At 35.2% G+C, this 24,799-nt stretch overlaps 1 protein-coding gene across 1 annotated transcript; it reads right to left on the reverse strand.

Annotated features, from left to right (window-relative positions):
• Window positions 1-1,403: 1,403 nt before the first annotated feature.
• Sply (Sphingosine-1-phosphate lyase) lies at window positions 1,404-24,551 on the reverse strand. The gene is made up of 11 exons (XM_089632942.1): window positions 24,258-24,551; window positions 21,316-21,487; window positions 19,174-19,389; window positions 17,081-17,289; window positions 15,886-16,119; window positions 14,988-15,197; window positions 14,559-14,679; window positions 8,746-8,863; window positions 6,217-6,363; window positions 4,149-4,269; window positions 1,404-3,675 (listed from the first exon to the last, which is right to left on the reverse strand). The coding sequence occupies exons 2-11, from the start codon at window positions 21,461-21,463 to the stop codon at window positions 3,529-3,531; spliced, it is 1,671 nt and encodes a 556-aa protein (XP_089489068.1). The 5' UTR covers window positions 21,464-21,487; window positions 24,258-24,551; the 3' UTR covers window positions 1,404-3,528.
• Window positions 24,552-24,799: the final 248 nt, after the last annotated feature.

Below are 24,799 nucleotides of genomic sequence, written 5' to 3' on the forward strand. Positions count from 1 at the left end.
TGGAGGGTCATTTTAAGGAGAGGACGGAGATCAGCAAAGCTGTTGAACTCGAGAACCGTATTGTTATATGAATTGCAGATATGATCCATTCTCATGTGACAAATGTCAACCATGTATAAATGTTGGGCGCGTGTTTCCTGACTATGCACTGGTGCTGAAGGGATTAATGACGCTAGTTCCTCGGAACATCTTCCATTGAAATACCGATAGAACAGGGACAGCAAGATAAGGGAATCTATCTGATTTTGTACAACAGTAGGGCGCACTTACGACTTGCACAGGGTCAGCAGTTGTGCACTCGTTAACGCAACACTTAAAGTAAAATTTCTTACATAATTTAATTTTTTTTTAATGGTGTGCCTGTTTTTATTGTCATCTATCCAAATTTCGTAAAAACCTGACAACAAGAACCGATAGCGGTGAAATATGGGTTAAAGAACTCTTGGCTCAGGTGCATTTACAAATCAGAGCTTAACCTCTCGAGTGCCAACGTATTAATTTTTTTTAAATTTTTTTTTTCCTTTATTTTTTCCCAATTTATACATTTGACATTACAGTTTTATAATAATAAGAAAGAGAACCCAATAAGGCGCAGCCTGTGCGTGGGTAATATAAGTGTATAGATTATATTTTTGTACCTAAAAATAACAGTAAGCATATAAAGAAAAACGATATTATAAAGGATATGTTTAAAAAAAAAAAATCCGAATATAAGTAGCAATCCTGGGGAAACTCATTGTTGATTATATACTGTTTGTGTAAATTAAATACTGTTTATATTAATTGAATACTGTTTATGTAAATTAAATACTGTTTATGTAAATTAATAAATACATTATCTGGTAAGACGGTACAATTTATAAAAACATTGCTTTGCAAAATACAAATAAGTTATTACGAAAATAGCATCAGCTGGCAGATGGTGAAAATTTAGCTTCGGCACACCAAGAGTTAATGCACATAATATACTTACATTCCATTCTACCCAGTTCATCTGTCGTCCAAACATATGTTAGGAAGATAAATGTGGAGTGGAGTTGAGCGGTGGGGGGTAGGGGGAAAGGGAGAGGAGGCATGAGGGAGAGGATATACAAATATTAGGGAGGTACTTTATTTTCAAACTGCTTAAAGATCTCTCAGTGCTTTGAAAAATAAAAGCTTAACATGATCTATACGGCTGTTGCACATGTGATCCATCAGCGGATAACACCGCACGAGGTGTTGCATTTGTGATTCATGATATTTACCTAAAACATTTTTTCAAAAAATTGACCAGCATGGTAAATGTTAAGTGCAGATTATCCCAGTGTCTATTGGCTGCTAATGGTGTGAGGAATTACATTATAAATAATAAATTAACAAGGGTGTAACAAAACTTGTAATTCAAATATATTTTATGTGGGTATAATTTAAAAGTACAACTCTGAATAAATCCATTGTTTTATCACTACATAACAGGAATGCTTCATATGCATAAACACTCTATTAAAAAACTATATTGTGGGTAAATTTATATTTTTAAATTACAAAATATACGTACATATATAGATTACATAGTGATCTGGGTAAATTTGTAGAAAAATAATAATGTTCAATAAATATTCAATAATAATCATAAAAAATTGGAAATACACAGAAAACAGTATGGAATACAAACATACTGTCATTACGCTTGCAAGACTGGCTATGTGAGTTTAGGAAACAAACAACATTTGAATGACGTTAGTGTGTTAATCGTTAGACTTATATGCATTGCAGCATACAGCCGAGGTTGAGCCTGATTCCTTGATTTTTTCCCCTTTCATTTATATCTTTTGGGAAGTTTATCATTGTTTTGTACAGCAGTTTTGTGAAATTTCACCGCAAGGGCGGTATTATATTACAAAACATTTACCTATACGTTCAAATTTATTTCTAATGGAGGTAGTTACTTAAAAAAATTTCAACAATAGTGCCTACTTCATAATGTATATTATATAACCTATATTAAAATCGGTATCAAAAATAGAACAACACCTCTTTTCCATACCGAATCCATATCGAAAGCAGTGTTGCCAACGGATCTTGGCTTAATGTCGCCGTTTTTCAAACATTTAGTAGCCTAATGTAGCCGAATTTTAGTTGCAGTAATTCTAATGAACTCGCATAAATTCTGCCCACATATATTCCCCAAAATAATTCCAAATTAGTACTCCCCACAAAATATTTGAAATCCATGGGGGGGGGTTGTTACAGAACTTCGCTGAAAAAAAATTCCCCATAACCAAAAACATCATATGTGATTCCCCACAGCAATTTTGAAATCCATGGGGGAGGGGTGGCTACGGAATTCCATTTCGAAAAATTCCTCACATTTTTCCATTCACAATTTTCATTTCAATTATTTATTATTTGTCATTTGGCTGATTTACATAACTTGTCTCTGAGGTAGCCTAATAGGCGACCAGTCGCCTTTTAGATTTTTTCGTCGCCGATTCTCGTTCTGAGTAGCCTAAATGGCGATAAATCGCCTTCGTTGGCAACACTGATCGAAAGACCACTTGCATGGAATCCGTACGAAAAAATATGTAAAAAAAATCAACTTGGATAAGCAATGATGCATAATAACGTAACAACTAACCGTAAATACGACCTTTTTTCTAACGTGCCTACACGCTTACATAAATTTTTAGCAAAAAATGCACAACCTCTCTCCTCCACGTTAGCTCACTGTTTGACTGGATATTATTTGAGAAGCTTTTTATATATTTTATTTATTTAACCCTTAGGATACGAACAACTACAATAGCAGTCCAGTGAAATTATTATTACCTTCAGGTGCACTGCAATGTGCAGCGTATAGAGGGAGGTTTTATAAATTTTGAACGCATTTCAATATTGTCCATGCAAATTCGTAAGTAAAACATTGACATTGTAGATGCATGTCAATTATGTCAAATATGATTCTCAATATTCTCGAACCATCTGACCAGCTTCTAGAAATATAACAGTCAATATACCAGAGGCCTGAGGGTTTAAATAAAAGATGTGTTTCGCTTAGTCAAATGAATGATTTATGGCATTTGATCAAATGAATGATTCAAAACGTAGATGAAATGGATGAGATACATCATTTCTGTGGAATCTTTTATTTATGTAAAAAGGTACCACGCTCTAAGCAATTGGTATTTTATATGAGCTCAGCACGATTTTATGGAACTGGTGAAAATATACTTGTCCTATAATTAAAATGTAAATCTTAAAAGAAATAACGCCCACATGAACACTCGACTAGCGTAATAAATTTACATAAAGTTCATGTGATATTTTAACCTATCCAAAAAACAGGGGCAGTTTGAGGGCCTTGAGCCAATTTTTCAAAATCAAAACATTAGTTCACACGGTACACCAAAGTTATAGTTAACTTCTATCATTGTGCAGCTACCTAAAAATAGTAACTTCATTCACGCTAACAGATGGCACTATTGCATTATTACATATACCTAATTTCTTTGAATAGTTTGGCCTATATGTAAATAGGAATGGATACTAATTAGCAGTCTTGCCACTCTCCAAGGCATTGTTGGGAGCAGGTCCTTGGGTGGGCACGTGGTACATGGCGTCCACAAAGTACTTGGTTATGTCGCTCACAAGCGAGCGGTCAGCTATTTCTTGGGCAACACCGTATACTGCCATCTGGAACACATTCAAAACAATGTTTATAAGACTTCGCTTTTACAGAAAAGGTTGAGTTACCCCCTCACTTTGATAAGACAATCTCTAATGTAACATTGTAAACAATCAGAAAGTGGGCTCAACGCGTTAAGTCACATTTTAAGCATAAATTGATCTATTCATAATCGAAATGTTTGGTGATCAAATCTGAATAGTCAGATACTTCTCCACCTTCCTATTTCCTGTCTCCTCCCCCTCTGTACTCACCATCAACTTCACAACATACCTCAATCTGGGATGCCATAGTATCACTGGCTCCAGACGGTTGGGTTGGGTGCAGTTGACTCTAGTGACAATAATTTTGTCTATTGATAGGCACAGACAACATTTTTGCAATGAAGTATTGGCTGGAACTCACATGAATGTATTTTAATTTGAACAATCATTTGATTATTCAAGGAATATGAAGAACAGAGCACAAAATGGTGACCAACCTTGCCCTCCACGGGTTTTTTGGGATCTTTCATGATCTCAGCCGTAGCTTGTCTCACATCCTCAATAAAGGAGTCAGCAACACCATCAGCCGTGTGCAGCAGAGTTACGCACAGATGAATTCTGCAATGACAATTAATATTTGTACTTTTAAATCATTTAGCTCCTATTGTGTGCATTCAATATCAATCAATATTGTGTGCATACAATCACACCTCCTATACATATTTTGGTTACTTTATGAGTGACAAATCGCAGGTATAATAATAATATTCATCAATGACATTGTCGACCAATTTAAGGGTGTAGAAGTCCTGCTATTTGCAGACGCCTTAAAAATATATAAAAGAATATGAAATGTATACAATTTAGATCTAGCCTAACTTAGATCAAATTCATGAATGGTGTGAACAAAATCGTAATACTTGAAATGTCAAGTAATACGATTTTCCAAAACTCATTATAATAACTTGCATGAATATACATTAAATAATATTAAATCAACAAATTCGTGACTTGGGTGTAATATTCGATAAAAACTTGACAATCATTGCACACATTAACAATGTAGGCTTTGTTTCCTTTGCAAAACTTTAATTGATTTTAAGGCCTTATATTGTATGAGAAACCTCTATATTTCATTAGTTAGAAGTCAAGTGGAATATAATTAACCTCTTTGATCCCCTCTGTATAAAGTTCACTCTAACAATACAGAAAGAGTTCAGCACTTTTAAGCTCAAAATTTCAATTGAATACATTAATTATGTCAGTTTGATGAATCAATTCGACCTAATAATGCTGTCTGATAGGCGAATTATGTCGGACCTGGTTGTATTACACAGAGTCATTAACAATTTAATTGACAACCCTGCCATTTTCGCTACTATAAAATTCCATGCACCGACTAGGAACACAAGACAAAATGTAACATTCTTCTGTAATACATACACAACCAATCAGCACACTCACTAACCAATAGGATGCATGATCTAGGCAACAAGTTTAGGGATACTATTGATATATTTAATGACACCATTTATATACCAGAACTTTGTTGAAACATGGAAATTATAGTAGCATTGGTAACATAGTTTTAGTGATTTGTCTTATATGTAGTATTGTTCTAGTTTCTATATTATTTTATGTTACCTTTATTTACCTGCTATTTTATGTTACATGTTATACTGATATTGTATTTTATCTAGTTTTTTTTTCATTATATTCTCATTATATTTAAAATCACAGTTTTATATTTGTGTATTCATAGATCTATTTTGTACCTACTTTGTAAGGGATTACATCTACGTACTGTTATTATGTCCTATATAATACAGATATTCTCCAATGTAAACTGAACCATGTATTACTTTTATGTAAAAGCCTTTTTAGGTGTATAAATAAATAAATTTAAAAAACTTTAACTCGCAAATCAAAACAAGCATTCAAATTCAAACATAAAAAAAATGTTAAGTTACGCTATAAATAAGGAGAGCACGTGAGAAGAATACTAGTAGTTCTGTGAACAATAGACCTCGCATCCAAAAAAGTATGTTTCTAATTTTCTCTTATTTAATAAATCAAAACAAAAATTTCCTCCGAAATCTTGAGATTTATAAGCAGGTAATTAAATACCTACTGACTTAGTTATAAACCATGTATATTATTTTATATATGAAACATCTTTTAATTTCAAATAAAGAACATTACAATTTTAACCAGAGAAACCTCACTATAGAGAGTTCTTTTTTTAAACGCAAATGATGCAGATGCGAAAAAATGCAAATCGAAAATTTGACATTTGAAAAAAAAATCTTTACTGAACCATTAAAATAGTCACCATCTTGAAGTGGAAACATACAAACAAATTTATAGACATGAATAAAATGCAAAACGGTCGAGTTAAAACAGGTCTAGGGTGTGCTGAGTGAAAGAATCTGTATTATTAAGTTTTACGTTAGGTTAAGTTTTTTTTAAGTCAAGTTAAGTTTTAATTTTAGGTTAGGTTAGTAGTTGTCTGGAATTACCTGAAAACTTTTGTGGATTATAAATGTTAGTAAGTGATGTGCGTACCCTGAAGGAAACTGCAGCGGATTGAGACTCCAGCCCAGTTTATGCAGTTCCCCGGACAGCAGGAAGATGTCAAAGTCCTTGGAGCCCAGCGCGATCACGGAGGTGGCTGGTGTACCAAACACAAACAGACCGGGCACTTGACGCATGCTGGAAATAATTAAACAAACTAAATATTACCACATTACTTTTGCATTTCAACATTTTCATAATATTACAAAACAAATATATATAACAATACAAAAAAGTTGTACCACAAAATCGACCCCAAATGTGATGTAGATTCAAAAGTTTCCCGCTTCCACTATGAGTTTCCAGAGACTGACCTAGAACATGGGTCTGGGTGGTGTCTGCGGGCCAACAAGGCCCCGAATAAGTAAATCGGTCATTTGTTAGTTAAATTTATACCCATCAAAATGCTTATTTCATTAATTTTTATTTTATATTTCATTATACAGGGTTTTCCAATAAGAGGTGTTATTTTGAATAGCCCGTTATTTCGGTAGATGTTACTTTTGAAGCTGTCATTTTTTGACATTTGACAAGTAGAAACTACGCCATTAATAAAAATGGAACGATACACGCTTCAACAACGCATTAAAATTATTAAGATTCACATGAGTGAATCAAATGCAAATCATCTTGAGTGATGAGGCCCATTTCCACCTCGGTGGCTTCGTCAACAAGCAAAATTGTCGCATCTGGGGCTCGGAAAACCCAAGAGTTATTGTTGAAAAGCCTCTCTATCTTCAACATGTGACTGTTTGGTGCGGTTTATGGTCCGGCGGAGTCATTGGACCTTACTTTTTCGAAAATGAGGCTGGAGCAACAGTTACGGTGAATGGATTGCGCTATCGAGAGATGATTAATGATTTTTATGGCCGGAATTGGATGGTATTGATCTGGACAACGTTTACTTTCAACGAGACGGCGCTACGTGCCACACAAGCAACGAAACCATTGATCTTTTACGATTGAATATCAAAATAACACCTCTTATTGGAAAACCCTTTACTTACAAAGAAGGTAGAAAAAAAATATTTTTTCTAATAATCGTTAACTCACAATAATTGCCTCTAAAATCATGAAAAATCGACTTCTTTGATGGCCTATATTTTATATTTCGAAATACAAATAAATGGAGTAGCTCATATCTTTACTAGATAATTGCTAGACCTTTTGATTAAAAAAATTATTATTCAGTTTGGTTAGGTATTTTGTCAAAATCCAAATTTAAGAAAACTTCTCATGTGGAAACCTTATATATGGGTTTCACCGTATATAAGTCCATGGAATAATGCACAATTCAAAATTTATGCAGTCTTTGTAAGTGGAAATTTACAACATAATTGCTTCGAGACATACAACATTATAAGGTGCAATCTGCCTAGTATCGCGAGAAAGGTAAACATATGGTAATTAAACATGTCGGTTGGCTACAAAATGTACATATTTGACCGGCAAGAAGGAAATTGTGTTTGTATATTTGATCCATTGGGCTAATATTGGCACACTAAGTACAATATGAGGTGCTCAGAATTAGAGTGGCTTAACTCTTTGCACGCGGCCGTATCAACTGTTGTTACGGCTAAAAGTCTATACTCACACGCGGCTGTATCAACAGTTGATACGGAAACTTTGATGGCCGATATTCCAGCGCTCTTTCGTCATAAATGTATTTCTTGCTCACTTGGACATTCGTAGAACTATCACGATGCTGACATCTACAAGAATTTCTCAAAAATAAAATTGTATTTCATAAAAAAAGATCGATAATCAAGTGCACCTCTTCGCGCCTTTTAGTCCATTAGTTTACATTTTTGTCAACGGATGGCGTTAGTCCTAGTATGTCATTCACAACTTTTCATAACTAAAAATGATAAGTGATCATGGTGTCCCACTTGTGTCTATCAACGCAGTGGCCTAAGTACACACACGCCGAGTGAATGGCGGGACCACATTCAAAAGATACGGTACGTCTTTGTATGAAATTTTATGTTTTTGTTTTCATAAACATCTAAGAGTGTTGACACACGAGGATTTGTTTTCATATTGTGGAGAATAATCTGTTCTGTCTATATAGTCCAATAAATCATGCCAGAATTCTATAATTTGACATTTAATTGCGTGTGTAGGTATTTGAAAATATGTACCGCGTACGGGTATAGATAAAACGGAGCAAATTAACGCGTTCAAGAGGTTAAGCACCAAGGAGTAGTTCTGAGCAAAATTACTTTAAAAAATTAAAATGATTTAAAAAAATAAAAATAATTTTTTTACTAACTTTTGAAGGTTATCCTTGTAATATATTATTGAAGAAGAAGATAATACTAATAAATCTAAACGAAACATGAAACAGAACAATGCATAGAAAAATAAAAAGGTAATGGTCTCAACTGGGAATCAAACCCAGGATCATTGTCTTACCAGGACAACTGCGAACCAAACAAATTCTCATTTATAAACCAAACAGTAATGCGTTTTTAAAGTCGTTGAATGGTTTGTTTGGTAAAGATAATGATAAGAACTTACTTTTCTTCGATGTATCTAGCAGTTCGGATGATGCTCTCAGTCATCTCGATGTAGCGCTTCATCCCGAAGAACCTCATGGTGGCCCAGCAAGCCGCTATCACGCCACCAGCGCGGGAACCTGGATATAAGACCATCTTTAAAACACTTGATCAGTAGCATATTAAAAAAAAAAATGCATTGAGCCATAGAGGTTTTCAGGCCTACATAAAAAAATCACACCTCTGAATATTAATACAGAAATATATATACTGCTTAGTGTGGCTTAAAGCCAATGAATCAACCTATATTTCACCGCCTATCTAATATTTAAGAAAAAATTTATTAAGAAAATAATTTAATAATAAAAGTTATAAACGTGAGAATTTCATATGTTCGGCCCTTATATTACTATCAGAGACATGACTTCATGACAGCATTCACACTGTCAACTCTTCGATCAACGATACAATGTCTTCAGAAAGGACAGACCCTCAGACGTGAGAGACGTGACCGCGTCATGCGAAACCAGAGGCTCTCCTTTTTAGAAAGTGACGGTGAAAATATGTGGATTAAGGCTAAAATAAATTAATTAAGTTTTACATCTGTATAGTGTACACTTCACCAGCTTCGCAGAGAAATACTTACACCTTTTCAATAAGGTCATAGCTAATTTTTACCTTTTTAGTAGATAAAAAATTATTATTGTTGGTGATTTTAACTTATCTCCTGTGCGAGCAATAAAAGATATCAACTCAAAGAGATTTCTTATAATTTATGGAACTGTTCCAAATGGAACAAAACAACTTAATCACTAATGTAATGATTAGGACACTGGACATTTTTATCAGTAATTTTGATTTAAAAGTGTTCAATTCTGTATTCACTTGTTAGTGAAGATTCCTGCCATCTATCTTTATCTATAGAAATCGCACTCAATGAAAGAAAAGCCAGTCGTCAGAATTTGTTAAATAACGATAATGGAAATTGTACTAAGTGGGGATGGAACCAAGAATGTGATTTTCCACAACTGGAAACCTTTATTGAAACTAAATGACGTTGCTTTAGCCGTAAAATATTTGTATAGTGTAATTTATGACATTTTTGACATATGTTTTAAAAAAAACATACCTAGCTCTGAAAGAACTTACCCTAAATGGTTTAATCTTCTAGCTCTGAAAGAATTTACCCTAAATGGTTTAATCTTCTAGCTCTGAAAGAATTTACCCTAAATGGTTTAATCTTTTAGCTCTGAAAGAATTTACCCTAAATGGTTTAATCTTCTAGCTCTGAAAGAATTTACCCTAAACGGTTTAATCTTCTAGCTCTGAAAGAATTTACCCTAAATGGTTTAATTTTCTAGCTCTGAAAGAATTTACCCTAAATGGTTCAATGGTGAGATTCGTAGAGACTTGAAAATGAAATACAAGCATCAACTGGAAGCGCACCGGATTGGTAGGAGATCGGGAAATGTTTTGTGTTCCGAGATTAAAAATCATATGTTGCATAAATACTGCTCATATAGAATTTGTTCAAAGAATTTCGAAAATAACGCCAAGAGTGATCCCAAATCTTTCTGGAAATTTGTATCCGAAAAGAGGAAAGATGGTGGGTTTCTAAAGCAAATCTCATGGAATGGACATTAGTGCCGATATTCCGGAAGCATTTGCGGAATTCTTCTATGAGTCAGTGTACGGCGAACAAAGAGCTGAATTTGACTTATATGCTCATAATCGGCCCAAAATGTTGACATTTTAGGTGTAAATGAAAATGATTTCCTAGCCGCAATTAAAAAATTTAAACCAAAAAAAAATCTGTTGGACCAGATTTTATAAATACAATTATTTGGAAAGGATGTGCTGAGCCATTATGTAACCTCTCTTACATATCTTTAATATTTCACTTAACTCTGGAAAATTCCCTGACCGACGGAAAATCTCTTACACAAAAGCGACAATAAATCGTGTATATCCAACTACAGACCTGTGGCGAGTCTTTCGGCAAACAGCCAAATTATTTGAACTCATCATACATTTATTTATTGTACCTTTTCTCATAAAACAGCAACATGGGTTTAGAGAGGGCAGATCTACAACAACTAACTTAATGGTATTCACGGATTACGTCTCAAATATTTTAAACAACAAAAAAACAAGTTGAGGTTTCGTATAAAAGCCCAGCTACACTACTCGCGAAGTTGACCGAATACGATAGTGTGGGCACGAACATCACTTCGCTTCGGGCAACTTCGCTTCGCTTCGCCCGACTTCCGATTGTTGTCGGTAAATGCGCCCAAGTCAAAGGACTCGAGTCCGAGAGACTGAGTTGGACTGAGTTACTCGCGAAGTTGCACGAATGTGTGGGCACGCACTTCGAACTTTGGCTAACTTCGTCGAGGACTTCGTCGAAGCGTCGAAGCGAGTAGTGTAGCTGACACTTAATGATTTGCGAAAGCTTTTGACAAAGTAGATCACTTAATTTTACTAAAATAATTTGGTTTGTCACACCGACTGCTTTTGTTCTTTCATAATTATTTGTCTAATAGAAAACAATACAGTAGTTTATGGGTAGGTCGCTTCTAAACCTTACCTTACAAATTATGGGGTCCCACAAGGGTCTAATTTAGCACCTCTATTAATTTCTATGTTTATTAATGTCATAGCTCTGTTCATAAAATTCATTATTTTATTGTTATTTGCTGATGATATTAAACTTTACACCAGAATAAAGACTAAAGAGGACTCTATTCGTTTACAATTCAATATCGACGGCATAGTGGAGTGGAGTAATCGAAATAAACTTTACTTTAACAGCGGAAAGTGTACAATTATGCGCTTTACGAGAGCAAGGCATACGCTGTACTTTAACTTTAAAATATCTGGCACCTCGTTAAAACACATTTCTTTACCGAAGGATTTAGGAATTGCTTTTGACACGCGCCTGACTTTTCGTTCTCAAATCGGTTCAGTGTGCAACACTGCCATGCGAATGCTAGGTTTTGTAATCTGCAATGCAAAATCTTTTTCTAATACGACAGTCATAAAGCTTTATTTTACTCTGGTTCGTAGCAGTCTCGAGAGTGGCTCAGTAATTAGGGGACCCGAAGATGCCATACACAGAAAAGGTGCAAAAAAAAAGCTTATGCGATACCTTTACATGCGAAAGTTTGGGTACTACCCCTTGTTATGTCCCTATGAATTTCTCGCTGGAATGCTATTAGATTGTCTAGATGTTGTAAAAATTGCAACGGTAGTAGTAGCACATAAGCTGCTCAACGGACACATTTGCAATCCTGATGTTCTGGAGCATATTACGTTTTATGTCCCCTATAACTTCACCAGAGCTAGGCAGCACTAGCTCTTTATTTTTCCAAGAGGCAGGACCAACCTACCAATGCTCATGCCTCTGAGGAAAATGACGCTTTTAAACCAACTTCTTTCAGAAATAGACATATTTCAGTCAAAACACAATGAATTCAAGATTAGAATAAGCATTTTTTTTTAACACGATGATGCATCGCAACTGATTAAATTTAATAAATGTATATAATATGATTAATTGTAAATGATGTGAAATGATATTGGAATCACTGTTTTTCACAAATAAACAATAAATAAATAAAACTTATTTAAGGCAATATTGAATATTACTATTTAAAAATGTTGTCTACAGTCTATTGGTATTCAAAGGTAGAAGCTAAATCAAGCTAGCGACGACACATGTTAGCTAATTGTGGGAAGTACAAAATAAATTAAATTGAATTCATAAAACCAACCTATATACACAGCTACCCAAATTTGGGTAGCTATAGCTCTAGTGGTTAAGAACTGACAAACTATGAAATGATTTTCCCATATTATTATAAATATTATAGAACTCTTGATGAAGTTGAACTCCCCATATGTTGCAGGATTCTTCTTCTTATGGGGTTTCCTATTCTTAAAAGAATGTTTGCAACAACCATTCTGTTATCACCATTCAGTTTTGCTGTGGTTCGTTATACATTATGTACCACTATCAATCAAACAATTTTTATCATAAAATGACATAAAATCGTATAATGACTGATATAAAAATTAATCTTTTTTTTTTTTTTTTTTTTTTTTTTTTTTTTTTTTTTTTTTTTTTTTTTTATTGAATAAATAGTTAATACATAATATCAAAAAACAAGTCCTGCTAAGCCGATTGAATTGGCTTGTCAACAGGTGCTTAAAGTTAGTTTCAAATACATTTTTTAAAGTTATAATTTACATCTTATATCTACAGAATTAACAATTTTTTCATACAATATTTCATACATATTAAAATAAATATTTTTTTTCCGATAGCCAATTTTTCACCATATATTTAACCTTATTCATAGATTTACATTGCTTTATAGTGTCAGGTAATAAATTAAATATCTTCGGTATGTTGTATTCAAACGTTCTCTGTCCGTATTTATTATTAAATTTCGGAACTATTAACCCGTCATTGCGCGTGAATCTAGTACTGTATTTATGTTCTAATTTTTCTTTATACTGCGGGGTAAATATATACTGAATTATGATTTTTTGCCATAGTATAGCCTTAACAGGTAAAATTTTGGCACTCTGAAACAGCAACGGTGTATTATGTCTCTGTTTAAAAATATTAGGGACGACTAGTAATTTTACAATTGCGTTTTGTACAACTTGGACTTGTTTCAGATTGGTTATACTAGTATTTCCCCATATGGTTAATCCATATCTTATAATAGATTCTGCCATTGACATATAAATTATTTTAAGTGTTTCAATTGATAGGAAAAAATTTAATGTGTACATTCTGCCAGCAATTGATCTGAGTCTTTTACAGGTTTTTTTAATATGTTTGTCCCATTTGAAAAAGCAATCTACTGTAACACCAAGATAGACATATTCTGTAACTAATTCTAAGCTTTCACATTTACAATTAGTCGGGATATTTTTATGGATGCAATTAAAACTATGAGAAATAATATTAGGATTAAATTGAAATCTGGCATTAGGTGATCTTATATGCATAACTTTGGTTTTTTTAGCATTTATTAATAGTCCTGCATCATGTGACCATTTACAAAGTTGATTAAAGTCAATTTGCATGAGTTCAATTGCAATTTTTAGATCTTTATGTGATATGACCAATGCCGTATCATCTGCAAATACAAAATGTTTAACAAAAGAGAAAAGTTTTTTCCAATCAAATTATGTAATTAATTACAAATCTTAACAAGAGACAATCAATCAATCGATTCTATGCTACAAGGTCTACATGCTCAGTTATTAGGAGATTAACTTTTACCAGTTGCTGATGCACACATATGTGATTTGGAAAGACAAGCCAACTGCGCGGCTGTCATATATGTGTGTAATCGAGCAGCACACAACCCGGGTTTAAAATGTGGCTTAATATTTATTCCAATGACATCAGTTGAAATATTAAAGAAGAAATACTTTACTTTATCCAGATACATGAAAAAAAAGTCCCTGATTCTCGGCGGCTGGGAGGCGATCTCCCGCTATATAGCCTATAAGAATGTCTCTCTCACTTCGATTTTGTTTATTTAATTATATATTATTCTGTCTGCATCATAAATAATAACCATAACTTTACTATGGGATGGTTTTGTAGTGTACATATTTATGTTATTATAATAAAAAAATTCAAGGTTTCTGAACAAGACAAGTTTTTTAAATGATAAACAAATAACGATGAAATCGAGCTGCGCACGGTGAATGTATATGCTGATTTGTTGAGTGGTGTCTGGGTTAAAGATTGAATATAAGGGGACGCAGCTTGCGTGATTGTTAATCGACAAGGAAAATTAAAGAGCGTACCATTGACAGTAGGGGAGCCATACACGCCACCCGGCCATTCAGTGGAGACAGTATACTGGAAATGGCGTAGAGCCGCTTCGCGGTAGAGCACCACTGATGAACCTTTAGGGGCAAATCCGTACTGAAACACAAACAAAATCAATCAACATTACCAGTAACAAATGTCACATAACATTCCTCCTACTTGCACACTAATTTTAGCACATACATAATGGCTTCCTTGCTTGAGAAAAATACATTTTAATATTTTGATGCAATCCTAACCGTTTGAATCCTAATGTCCTTGTGATAAATACATTTTGTCCGCAAACTCTGTCCATATAATTGGGCTAAATGTTGGTCTCCTGCGCACAAAATTACACAACACAAATGTTTTGCATCAGCCAAGGAAAGCATGAAACATTGTAATTTGTTAAATTGTATTTATACCTTGTGAGTGTCAGCAGACATGCTGGTGACCCCCTTGAGGCGGAAGTCGAAGGTGGGCAACGTGTATCCCGCCTTGGCCATGAAGGCGATGAGGAAGCCCCCGAGGCATGCATCTATATGCACGCCCACGCCGTAGCGTAGCCCTAGTGCAGCAATGGCCTCGCAGTCGTCCATCGTGCCATATGGGTAGTTGGGGGCTGACGCCACCAGCTGCAAAAAAACGCACATACATATTAGGTAATCTGGAAGTTGTATCCAAAGTGGAATACCTGTGTGATATGAAAACCACGGTTCTCAACGATGGACTTGACTTTGACTGTCAAAGGCAGGCTATCAGCATATGAGCAGATATGCTTATCTAGGAGGTTCTACAGATGCACCTGTAAAGAGAATGCTATTCAATGCATTCTTCAACCTCTATATGGCAAGCCTGTGGTTACACTATATCAAGCATAATGGAATGCCGTAATAGTCCAATACAACAAACTAATAGACAATTATTTCAACTACCTAGGTCTTGCAGTTCTGGTAATGTGTACATCAGGTTGAGTAAATTGTTTTCATGCTACAATGAGGCATAAAACGGCCAAATAATGCTAGCTATTATTCACGAAATTCGCATTCGGTTGGTTAAACCCTACAATACAAAAAAAAGGGATGCGTCATAAACCTCCATAAGAAGAATTTACGATGAACGATTATGACAACAATTGGGAAACGCTAAATATGCGCCCAACACTGTCATGAGAATGGGTTATTTATAAAACTCATTTTTGCATTCAAAAGCTTTTCCTTAAAATAAACCTTTAGCACAACAATTCCGAATAATAGTCCTGTGAGGAGTTGGGATAAAAAAAATTATAATCCGTATATATATGAAGTTGCAAAAAAAACTCACCATGCAAGTGCTGCCATTGATAGCCCGTCGCATTGCCTTCACATCTGCCTTGAGCGTCACGGGGTCCACAGGAATAATGCGAACTCGGATGCAAAAGTATTTGGCAGCCTTATCGAAGGCGGGGTGTGCCGTGGCGGGCAGGATCATCTCCGGCCGTGACACGCCGCTATCCACCGCTCGGTCTCGATACGCCTTGCAAACCATCAGGATGGACTCTGTACCGCCTGTCGTCATCTGGAACAAAGGATTGATTATGTACACACAGTCTTATGAGAAGGTGAAAAGTTTATTTACCATGGAACCAAGGAATCGAGGAAATCAGTAGCAGAATCACTACCACTGTCTCAAAATTGTACACAACATCAAGTCAATACTCCTCTAGAGAAGAACCAAATCTAATCTCATAAAACATCAACAGATACCAGTCTACGGCTCAGAGCGCTGCCTCACTTAGAACATCGAAAGGGTTTTGGATAGTTAGGAAAGAAGTATCTTTGAAGATATTTAAGGAAATGGTATCTTGCTGACAAGGTACAATCACGAGCTATACCTATAATTGTTTTAAAATTGTCAGTAAAAAGATTTATAAATCTGGTACGGCTCCACTGAACAGAACACATAGCGATAATGGAAGTGTGACAATGAAATATAATGATGGTGTTGTGTCACAATATTTATTTTGAGTCAATATAATTGCGACGTTGGGAGATGGCTCTGGTCCGATGACGATGATACCAGATGTAGACGGCGATGATGTGGTCGAGGCGCGGGTCAGATGGACTGATCTGCAGATGATCAGGAGATTCTGGCCGGCGACGATGCCGCGGGGCCGAGGCGCAGACTAACGTTATGCCAAGTCGGACTTGTTGAATGGAATGATCATGTACTTAGGTTCTCCTCCAATAATATAGGTGCTGATTCCTTTGGTCGTCTGCCACGGGTTGGAGTAGCGTCTGGACATCGAACCCGCAGGATCGCTGACTCGGTTCATTGTATGAACGTTTTGCATCACCTTTACATTCGTATTATCAGCAGTTTACATATTGCGGTACCGATGTTTCAATTGAAGTTTCGTAAGTCTGATTGTTGATTCAGCTTGGGTTGGGTTAGGTTGGGTTGGTTTTTGTTATTTAGTTTCTTCAATATGTTGTTTATTCATCGAACTCTACAAAATACAGCCGGAAATAAGACTTACGGTACCACAGGCCTCGGGTCCTCCGTGGAAGAGGTTGGCGGTCATGCGCACCACCTCAGCCTCCATCTTGTTGACGCCCGGGAACACGTCCGAATGCAGCGGGTTGGTGTAGGAGGCCAGGCCGTACACCTCCGTGGTCAGGCGTGTCAGGGCTGCGTCCAGACAGTACACCGCCCCCGACACCCGTCCGGCGCGCCAGTTATAGTTACCTGGTGCAATAGAAAATATACAGAGTTACAATTCTGAAATAAACAATACTACATTATAATCATATATTTTCCCCCACCCCTTCCAATGAAGATTGATATAACCGTTATCCAACTCAAAGATTGAATTGGGGTTCCAGTGATTTTCTTTATTTATCAATCTTAATAAAATATAGTAAAAATGAGTCTGTGCCAGGCTGAATCGATGCCCGTCTCATTGCGAAATTCCTGATATTGTTGATAAAAAACCTCTATCGTGTTGTGGCGACACGCCGCTGATTACATGCGGAACATTCCAGCAGTCGATAAGCAAACACCTTCCCACCATTATCATTTCCAGACAGCCCGGCAACATCTTGCCAGCCTGCACTTCAGCACTGCAAGCTCTTTGTGTTCGCATCATCTGCCGTCAAGATCCTTTCCTCAATAGAGCATCAGAAAGACCCATGGTTTTCACCACAAGCGATAAATTTGGCTACTCAGTCTGGTCTCCGCTTCTACGCCGTCAAGCTACCGAATTCACCGCCGCAACCACTCCACTACCATCCATCTCCACTTCTACGGTGTTGACTATCGGTTTGGAGGATTCGCTGTTGACTATCTCCGCCACCAGGGTGTCGAGCTTCAGCCTGGGGAATTTGACACCGATCACGTCGACCAACCGCGTTGAGCATCGGTCTGGAGTAATTCATTGTCAGCAGCAAACCATCATTACACTGGCTACTCTATTAGGACTCTGTGTTGTACTCTCACAACTTCAATAAAGCTTCATTCCCAAAGTGTCAATGTTGACAATTTACGGCATTCGAGCTAGAACTCCAGGATATCTGGCAAAGTGGATTGAAAAAACCCTAGGTTTAATACGATTTTGAGTCAGTCATCTAGGGTTATTAGGCGGCGTCAGAGAGTATGTGCGAGGACAGTCAGCAATCGATTCCAACAAGTAGACAAAAGCCGCCTAATTTAGGGCGACATCTTGGCTGTCACTGAGTTTCGATTAACTGTTAATATGCATATACAACTTTATGAATAATGTCATTCGTTAGATAAAATCACTGGCGTATTAATGATTGGAGGCAGACTAACGAAGCTCGTAGAAATGAAAGATGCCATAAACGCAATCGATTGAATCCGTTCAGTCTTGGAGAAATGGAATTCAGAAAGTTTTTCTGAATATTGAAGTTATGGCTAAATAACTTACTGACCAAGTCAATCACCAATTAAAGTACATGCGGACTGCCAATATATAACAAAGTGAGTGTATTTCAATTTGGCATTATCGAATTTGGAATTAACTCCTTACAATACATTGCACAGAAGCAATACAACGCATTACCTTGTAATCGAAAACTTCCGGCAACGAACAAAAAAACATTGGCAAAAGCTCTTTAAAGCTATTTCCTCAGCAGTTTTATTAATGACTGACACATTCTTTCTTTGAAACTCCAAAATAACTTCTGCATTTATTTATTTTAATTTATTTATGTTGTCTTGTCTTTACTCTAATGTTGTCTTTCCCGAAATGAGTTTCGTAAATTCACTAGAAATAATACATTATAAATTTGTTATCATTTTGTAATGCATTATCTTGTAATAAATTTATTCATATTTTTTAGTAGCTGTTTGACGTTCAATGTTAAGGAATATCGATAACCGCCAGTGTTGCCATCGTAAGGTGATTTCTTATTTATTTCCTTTTCAATATCAGCTTGGCTATCGTCACGCCTAAAGAGCACAACCATGCTCAGGAAACTGATATAAAATCATCATCTGTTAATCCTATTCATCCGAAATTGTTAAGTTATCAATTTGACCGTACTAGACCCCCAGGTCAGATACAATAAATTCTCCAATAAGCCAGTGTAATAAAATGAGGTGATATCTCACCGAGGGCCAAGTGCTTCTTGACTTCCTCTATCAGTAGGGCCTCGTCCATGCCGCCCTGGGGCATCACCGGCACCGCCTCTACGCCGCTCATGCGCTCCTCCACGTCCTTCAGGAAGCCGTCGCGGATGGGGAAGATCTCGCTCTCGATCTTTCGCCGCACCACCGGCACCTTGCGCAACCACTTGAAGAAGGTCTTCTTGGATCTGGTCGTAATATCTGCAACAGAAAACATATACTTAGTTAATATTATATTATAGTTTATTACAGGTTGTATGAAATTTTTTTACCATATAACAGGGTAGGCAGAGAGGATGGACCCCCAAACAACTTGGTCTTGTAAGTTTTTAGATTCTCACGGCCAAAAGCATTTTTGTTGTTTGTTTTTGGGGTGTTATGCGCTGTTGCGCTAACTCCTTCTTTAGCCGACGTTTCGGACAGCGTTGCAGTGTCCATCATCAGGGCAGATCCGGTAGATCCGAAGATGTGTACTATTACACATCTTCGGATCTACCGGATCTGCCCTCATGATGGACACTGTAACGCTGTCCGAAACGTCGGCTAAAGAAGGAGTTAGCGCAACACGGCATAACACCCCAAAAACAAACAACAAAAAACTTGGTCTTGGCACACACTCGTTGCTTCTATAAGGATACACAAATATCAGATACTTATGTTGAGTACTCACATTGCAAACAACTTATCACACACAGTTTGTACACGTTGCTACTGAAAACACGAGATCCACGTCGCCACCAATAATTGTTGAATTATCAAAACTCGAATGCTTTCATAACCACACTCACAACCAAACAGTTGCTGTTTTTTGTTTTGTTCCTAGCATTGATCTACAGCACACGCATTGTTACGAAGTGTCTGACACAAGCAACGCCATGTTTAAAGTCATGACGATATATGTGTGGGAGCAACCTCACTTGGCTGGTAAAGGGAGTTGTCATCATCGCCAAAGAGTTTACAAAATATTGGCAACGTGTGCCTGTATATGAATGTACGTGCAAATGTATGGCGGTAGTCGCTAAGATATGAAGTATCGTAAAGTTTTGAATATTAGCATATCCCTGTGGAAGAAGAGCCTAAGTTTTATTATTAAACACATTCCTCCGACATCATAATATAAGCTCTGTACTAGAAAATCTGGTGTAACTGAATTAATTTGCATCAAACTCAAAGTTTCAAATCGAGGACTTACGGCCGTTGTTTCCAACATTTCAAACGATCAATCTCAGCACATAAACCGATATTTTATATCTTTTTAAACAAGCATATGTAATATTTTAAAAATAAAGCTTGATTTTAATGCTGTGGCTTGGGCATCGCAAATATTTTTCATTTTGCCGACACTTTTTATAACTAATCTTACTGAGAAAAGCTTAATCCAGTAGTTTGGCCTCCTTATATTGGTTGATCGCTCAGTTTTGTTGATTTCCATTGGAAAGAGCGTAGTTGTGCATTTGAGCAGTGTCAAGCCAAAATTTCGGCTCAACAGTTAATCAGTAGGATTGGGAACAACGGCAGTTAACTTCAAAAAGATTATCTACAAATAATATTTCTATCTACAAATAAATAATACTAAAAAAAAATTAGGACAAATTAAATCATTTTAATTGTCATTTTAAAAATTGGATCTGATGTCAAGAATTCAGACATAATTTGATAACTTACATAACTAATCAAGAAAAATGTACACAAAAACATTGTTGCTGCTATAAATATTTTCTTGATCATTCTGCGGCTTTTGTCATTTTTCTGATGTGTTCTTTACTCAAGCTTTCAGCTTTACAAATCCTACACAACATGCAACTAATATTAACAAATTTAAAGCTCAATTGGTTTCTTATTTGGAGAGAAGAAAGGACTAACTAATTTTAAAATTTAAAACAACTAAATTACTGTTGTGTAATATTGTGAAATCAGATCTAGACACATCAGCAGAATGCTGCCTGCTCGTTAAATAATTATGTGATGTTTCATAGGTATGCGCTAGTCTAAAGATAAACACAAAAATAGTGAAAATCCGGCAAAGACGAAGCAAAGAAAAATACAGATAGAGATTATGATTGGTGAAAAGGTCTCTACGTTACATCATTGTGTTGAGTAAAGTTATGATTTATATAAATAACTGACCTTCTCCATTGAAGACAAATTGGTAAAACCACACAGAGGTGAGGACGGTGCCAGTGGTGACAGTGACGATGTACCAGGGTTCACGATTTTCAAATAAACCATTCACCGACCCCTTCACACTCTTCAGCGAGTTGCATGCTACATCCATCGCAATAGTTCAATCTTCAATTCACTAGAAAACAATAAAAAAAACGCATTCAGAAATATATTATTTGAGAAAGCACAAAATATTTTTTTTACATTAGCTCCACACGGGCGGCTCTGAGGAAAATAATTTCCATTAGGGCCTATGGCATCTTTCGAGACGCTGTGAGGAGGGTATTTTTAAGGTAAGGAAGGAGAGGAAGTTCTGGGAAGGAAAAAGGTATGAGGGGTGGAGGAATCTGAGGATTAAGTGTGTTCAAGAGAGATGGACATATGAATCCATCTCTCTCAGTGCGATGCAAGGCGATGGGTCGAAAAAGTCTGGCTGGAGAGGTCAATAGGTCTCCCTTAACCAGTTTATCCCAATCCAGCCTGCCACACAGAAGGTGGGCAGGCACATGCGCCGCCATGACTTAGACAAACCTCATAAACCCACTAGTTTTTAGTGACTAGCGCTACTGCAAGTTATTAAATATAGAGAATCTCTTGGAGTGAGGGCATTGAAGGGACACAGCACAAAGCCATTTCAAGTAACAATATTCTGAATAGTGACATACTGACATCTGGATCTTAGCTTAAGTATTAGCTTTTTTATTTATTTATTTATTAACGCCCTTTTTCGGGGCTTTTACATGAGAATATTAAGAAATATACATTATTTATTGTACATAACTGAATTGCTTCATTAACAACATTTTATATTTGTTTTACGATAAATCGAAGATTTTTTTTTTTTTTTTAAATCATATTTATTCAATAAAAAAATTTACAATGTGTGATAAACATATATTTATTTCACTAGTAATAAGATAAAAGATATTATGATATGATTAATATTTATTATTTTTCAATGTTCTCCCATAATAAGCAATTGCTTGTGTGTATGGGATGAGGTATTATTTGTTTCTTAGATTTTTATTTTATTTTTTAAATTTTTGTTTTTGTTTTTCTTTTATTTATTTACGTTTTTGTTATTTAGTTTAGGATTTCAGTATATTTTTTAATTGTGTTTTGAATTCTTTGAAACTATCATTTAGTGATCTTATATTTTCTGGCAGTTTATTGAAGAAATTTATTCCTAAGTATTTGTAGTTTTTAAGATGTCCACTGACTTGGTATAATTGTTTCCCTCCATTAGTATTCTGGGCAAAGAGGAATACATATGGTAGTTAGTAACAGAATTTCTGCACTGAAATAAATCCTAACTTCTAGTATTACGTTGTGGAATCCGAAAGCTAATCAATTCTAGCAATACCGGACTGTCAACTAAATCATTTAGAATTTTATATAGAAATACCAAGTCAGTTAAAATTCTTCTGTCTGACAATTTGAGCATATTCATATAATTTAACAAAGTGTTGTAGTTCAAGATAATTGCTAGAATACCTATTTTAAAATTTATAAAACTAGAAATTAAAAAATTTTATATTCTTAGTATCATCCTATCTGGAACGAGGTGTTATAAAAATAATTTTAACTGTGTGATTGGATCAGATGGTTTCGACATATAAAGCCAGTGGACGAAAAGTAAAAGCAAAGAAAATAAATGACAGTGGATGAAAGATATTGGCAACGCCCAACGGCCTTTTAAGTAATCAAGCTATATATGTATTTAAGAAGAAACACTAAAAATCTTAAATAATTAATAATAGCTACTTGAAAAACAATAAAGATAATTAATTTACAAAGAAGTAAAAATAACTAAATGAACTAGAGATAACAAAAGATAGCAATTATAAATTAGATAAGTACCTACATAATAAAATTTGTAATAATCTCGAAGCATGTCAATGTAGTATCTTTAAATAAACTAGCGCTACTTGTCCAAAATAACCTTTATATCAGATAACATGATTTTAAATTAGTATAATAAAGTAGTAGATAATCAAACAAAAACTTTGTTCAAAAAACTTATATGAATAAAGAAAATTAAAAACTAAGGAAAAAGGGTAAATTTTAAATAACTATTATTAAGATACCGAATTATATTAATTAATTAAATATTCCTTTGATTCAGTTGAACTTTGAACTTGCAATCTAAAAATGATGACAAACGTAAATCAGATAAGATTTAATCTCGTCAATTTAATATTTGTGGAGGTAAAACAGATAATGTAAAACTATGTAATACATTTTTTACTATTGTCAAGGAAGTTTCGTTGCAAATTAACATTCATTATTTAGGCTATATGTTTTAAAAACTTATTGTAAATCAGGCATCAATAAAATATGTTTTTTATATGACTTGACATGATATTTTCAAGGAAAAATAAATATATTATTTCGTTGATTTGAAGCCATAATTGAACTATTACTGTACATGTATTGTATGAATTATTAACAAATATAATATATACACTTAATACAGTTAATGATTCTAGAGTTCAATATTAACAAACATGATACAAAAATGATACAATACGAATGTACAATGAACCAATACAGTCATGAGTACACAAGTCTTGTTATTAAAACGAATATAGTTATCGAAGGACTTTTTAAACTGCTTATACATAATTTAATAGAAAAATTTCACAAAGAAACGACATTCCTAAAATGGTTGAATTAAAATATTCAAGAGTTCAATGTTCAATTACAATTGAACACAACAGAAAACAAAGAAAAACACGAACAAAGAATATCTTGAACAAACTGTAATAGAAGAAAACTGATTAATAATAATAAAAATAACTAAATTGAACATCAGAATCAAAGGTTAAGTGTTTAAACAAGTCTCTCAAATTAATCTAATTAAAAGGTGCTGTGACACGGAAAGACATGTTATAATAATTACATACCTTATAAGTTAATTGCTTTTATTATCATGAATTTCCACAACCAGGGACAAATCGAACTTAACTCATTAGCAAACAAGCACTAAATGGAACCGATATCGATACGATATTAGTCCTCTAATTTCAGCTCCTCTTGGCTCTGTCCCGCACTGTACTGTTTATCTTTTATTTGTTTGTTATTATTTATGATAATATCAAGAACATTATCAATCACCGCCAGTGCCTGTCATATATAAACCACCATAAATATACCACTCTCTAAACCACTCTGTGGCTGTCATCTGTCACCTGTTACTGCCTGTCACTGTCATTGTTAAATAATTTCAGATTATTGCCATATAGAGACGGCAGTGCATGAATCCATGTATACGTGACTAGTGATGGGAATGATCGAAATATTCATATAATCGATTTTTTTTAACCGAAACATCAAAAGAATCGAATGATCCATTCGAATGAATCGCTCGGAGTGCGGGAGCAATAGCTACGGACAGGGGCAAAAAAATTTTCGTCGGAAGGGGGGGGGGGGTAGGATTGGAAAATAG

Source organism: Hesperophylax consimilis, chromosome 6, assembly GCF_061612785.1.
Source record: "Hesperophylax consimilis isolate HC1 chromosome 6, BYU_Hcon_1.0, whole genome shotgun sequence".
In the NCBI taxonomy this organism is placed as follows: Eukaryota; Metazoa; Arthropoda; class Insecta; order Trichoptera; family Limnephilidae; genus Hesperophylax; species Hesperophylax consimilis.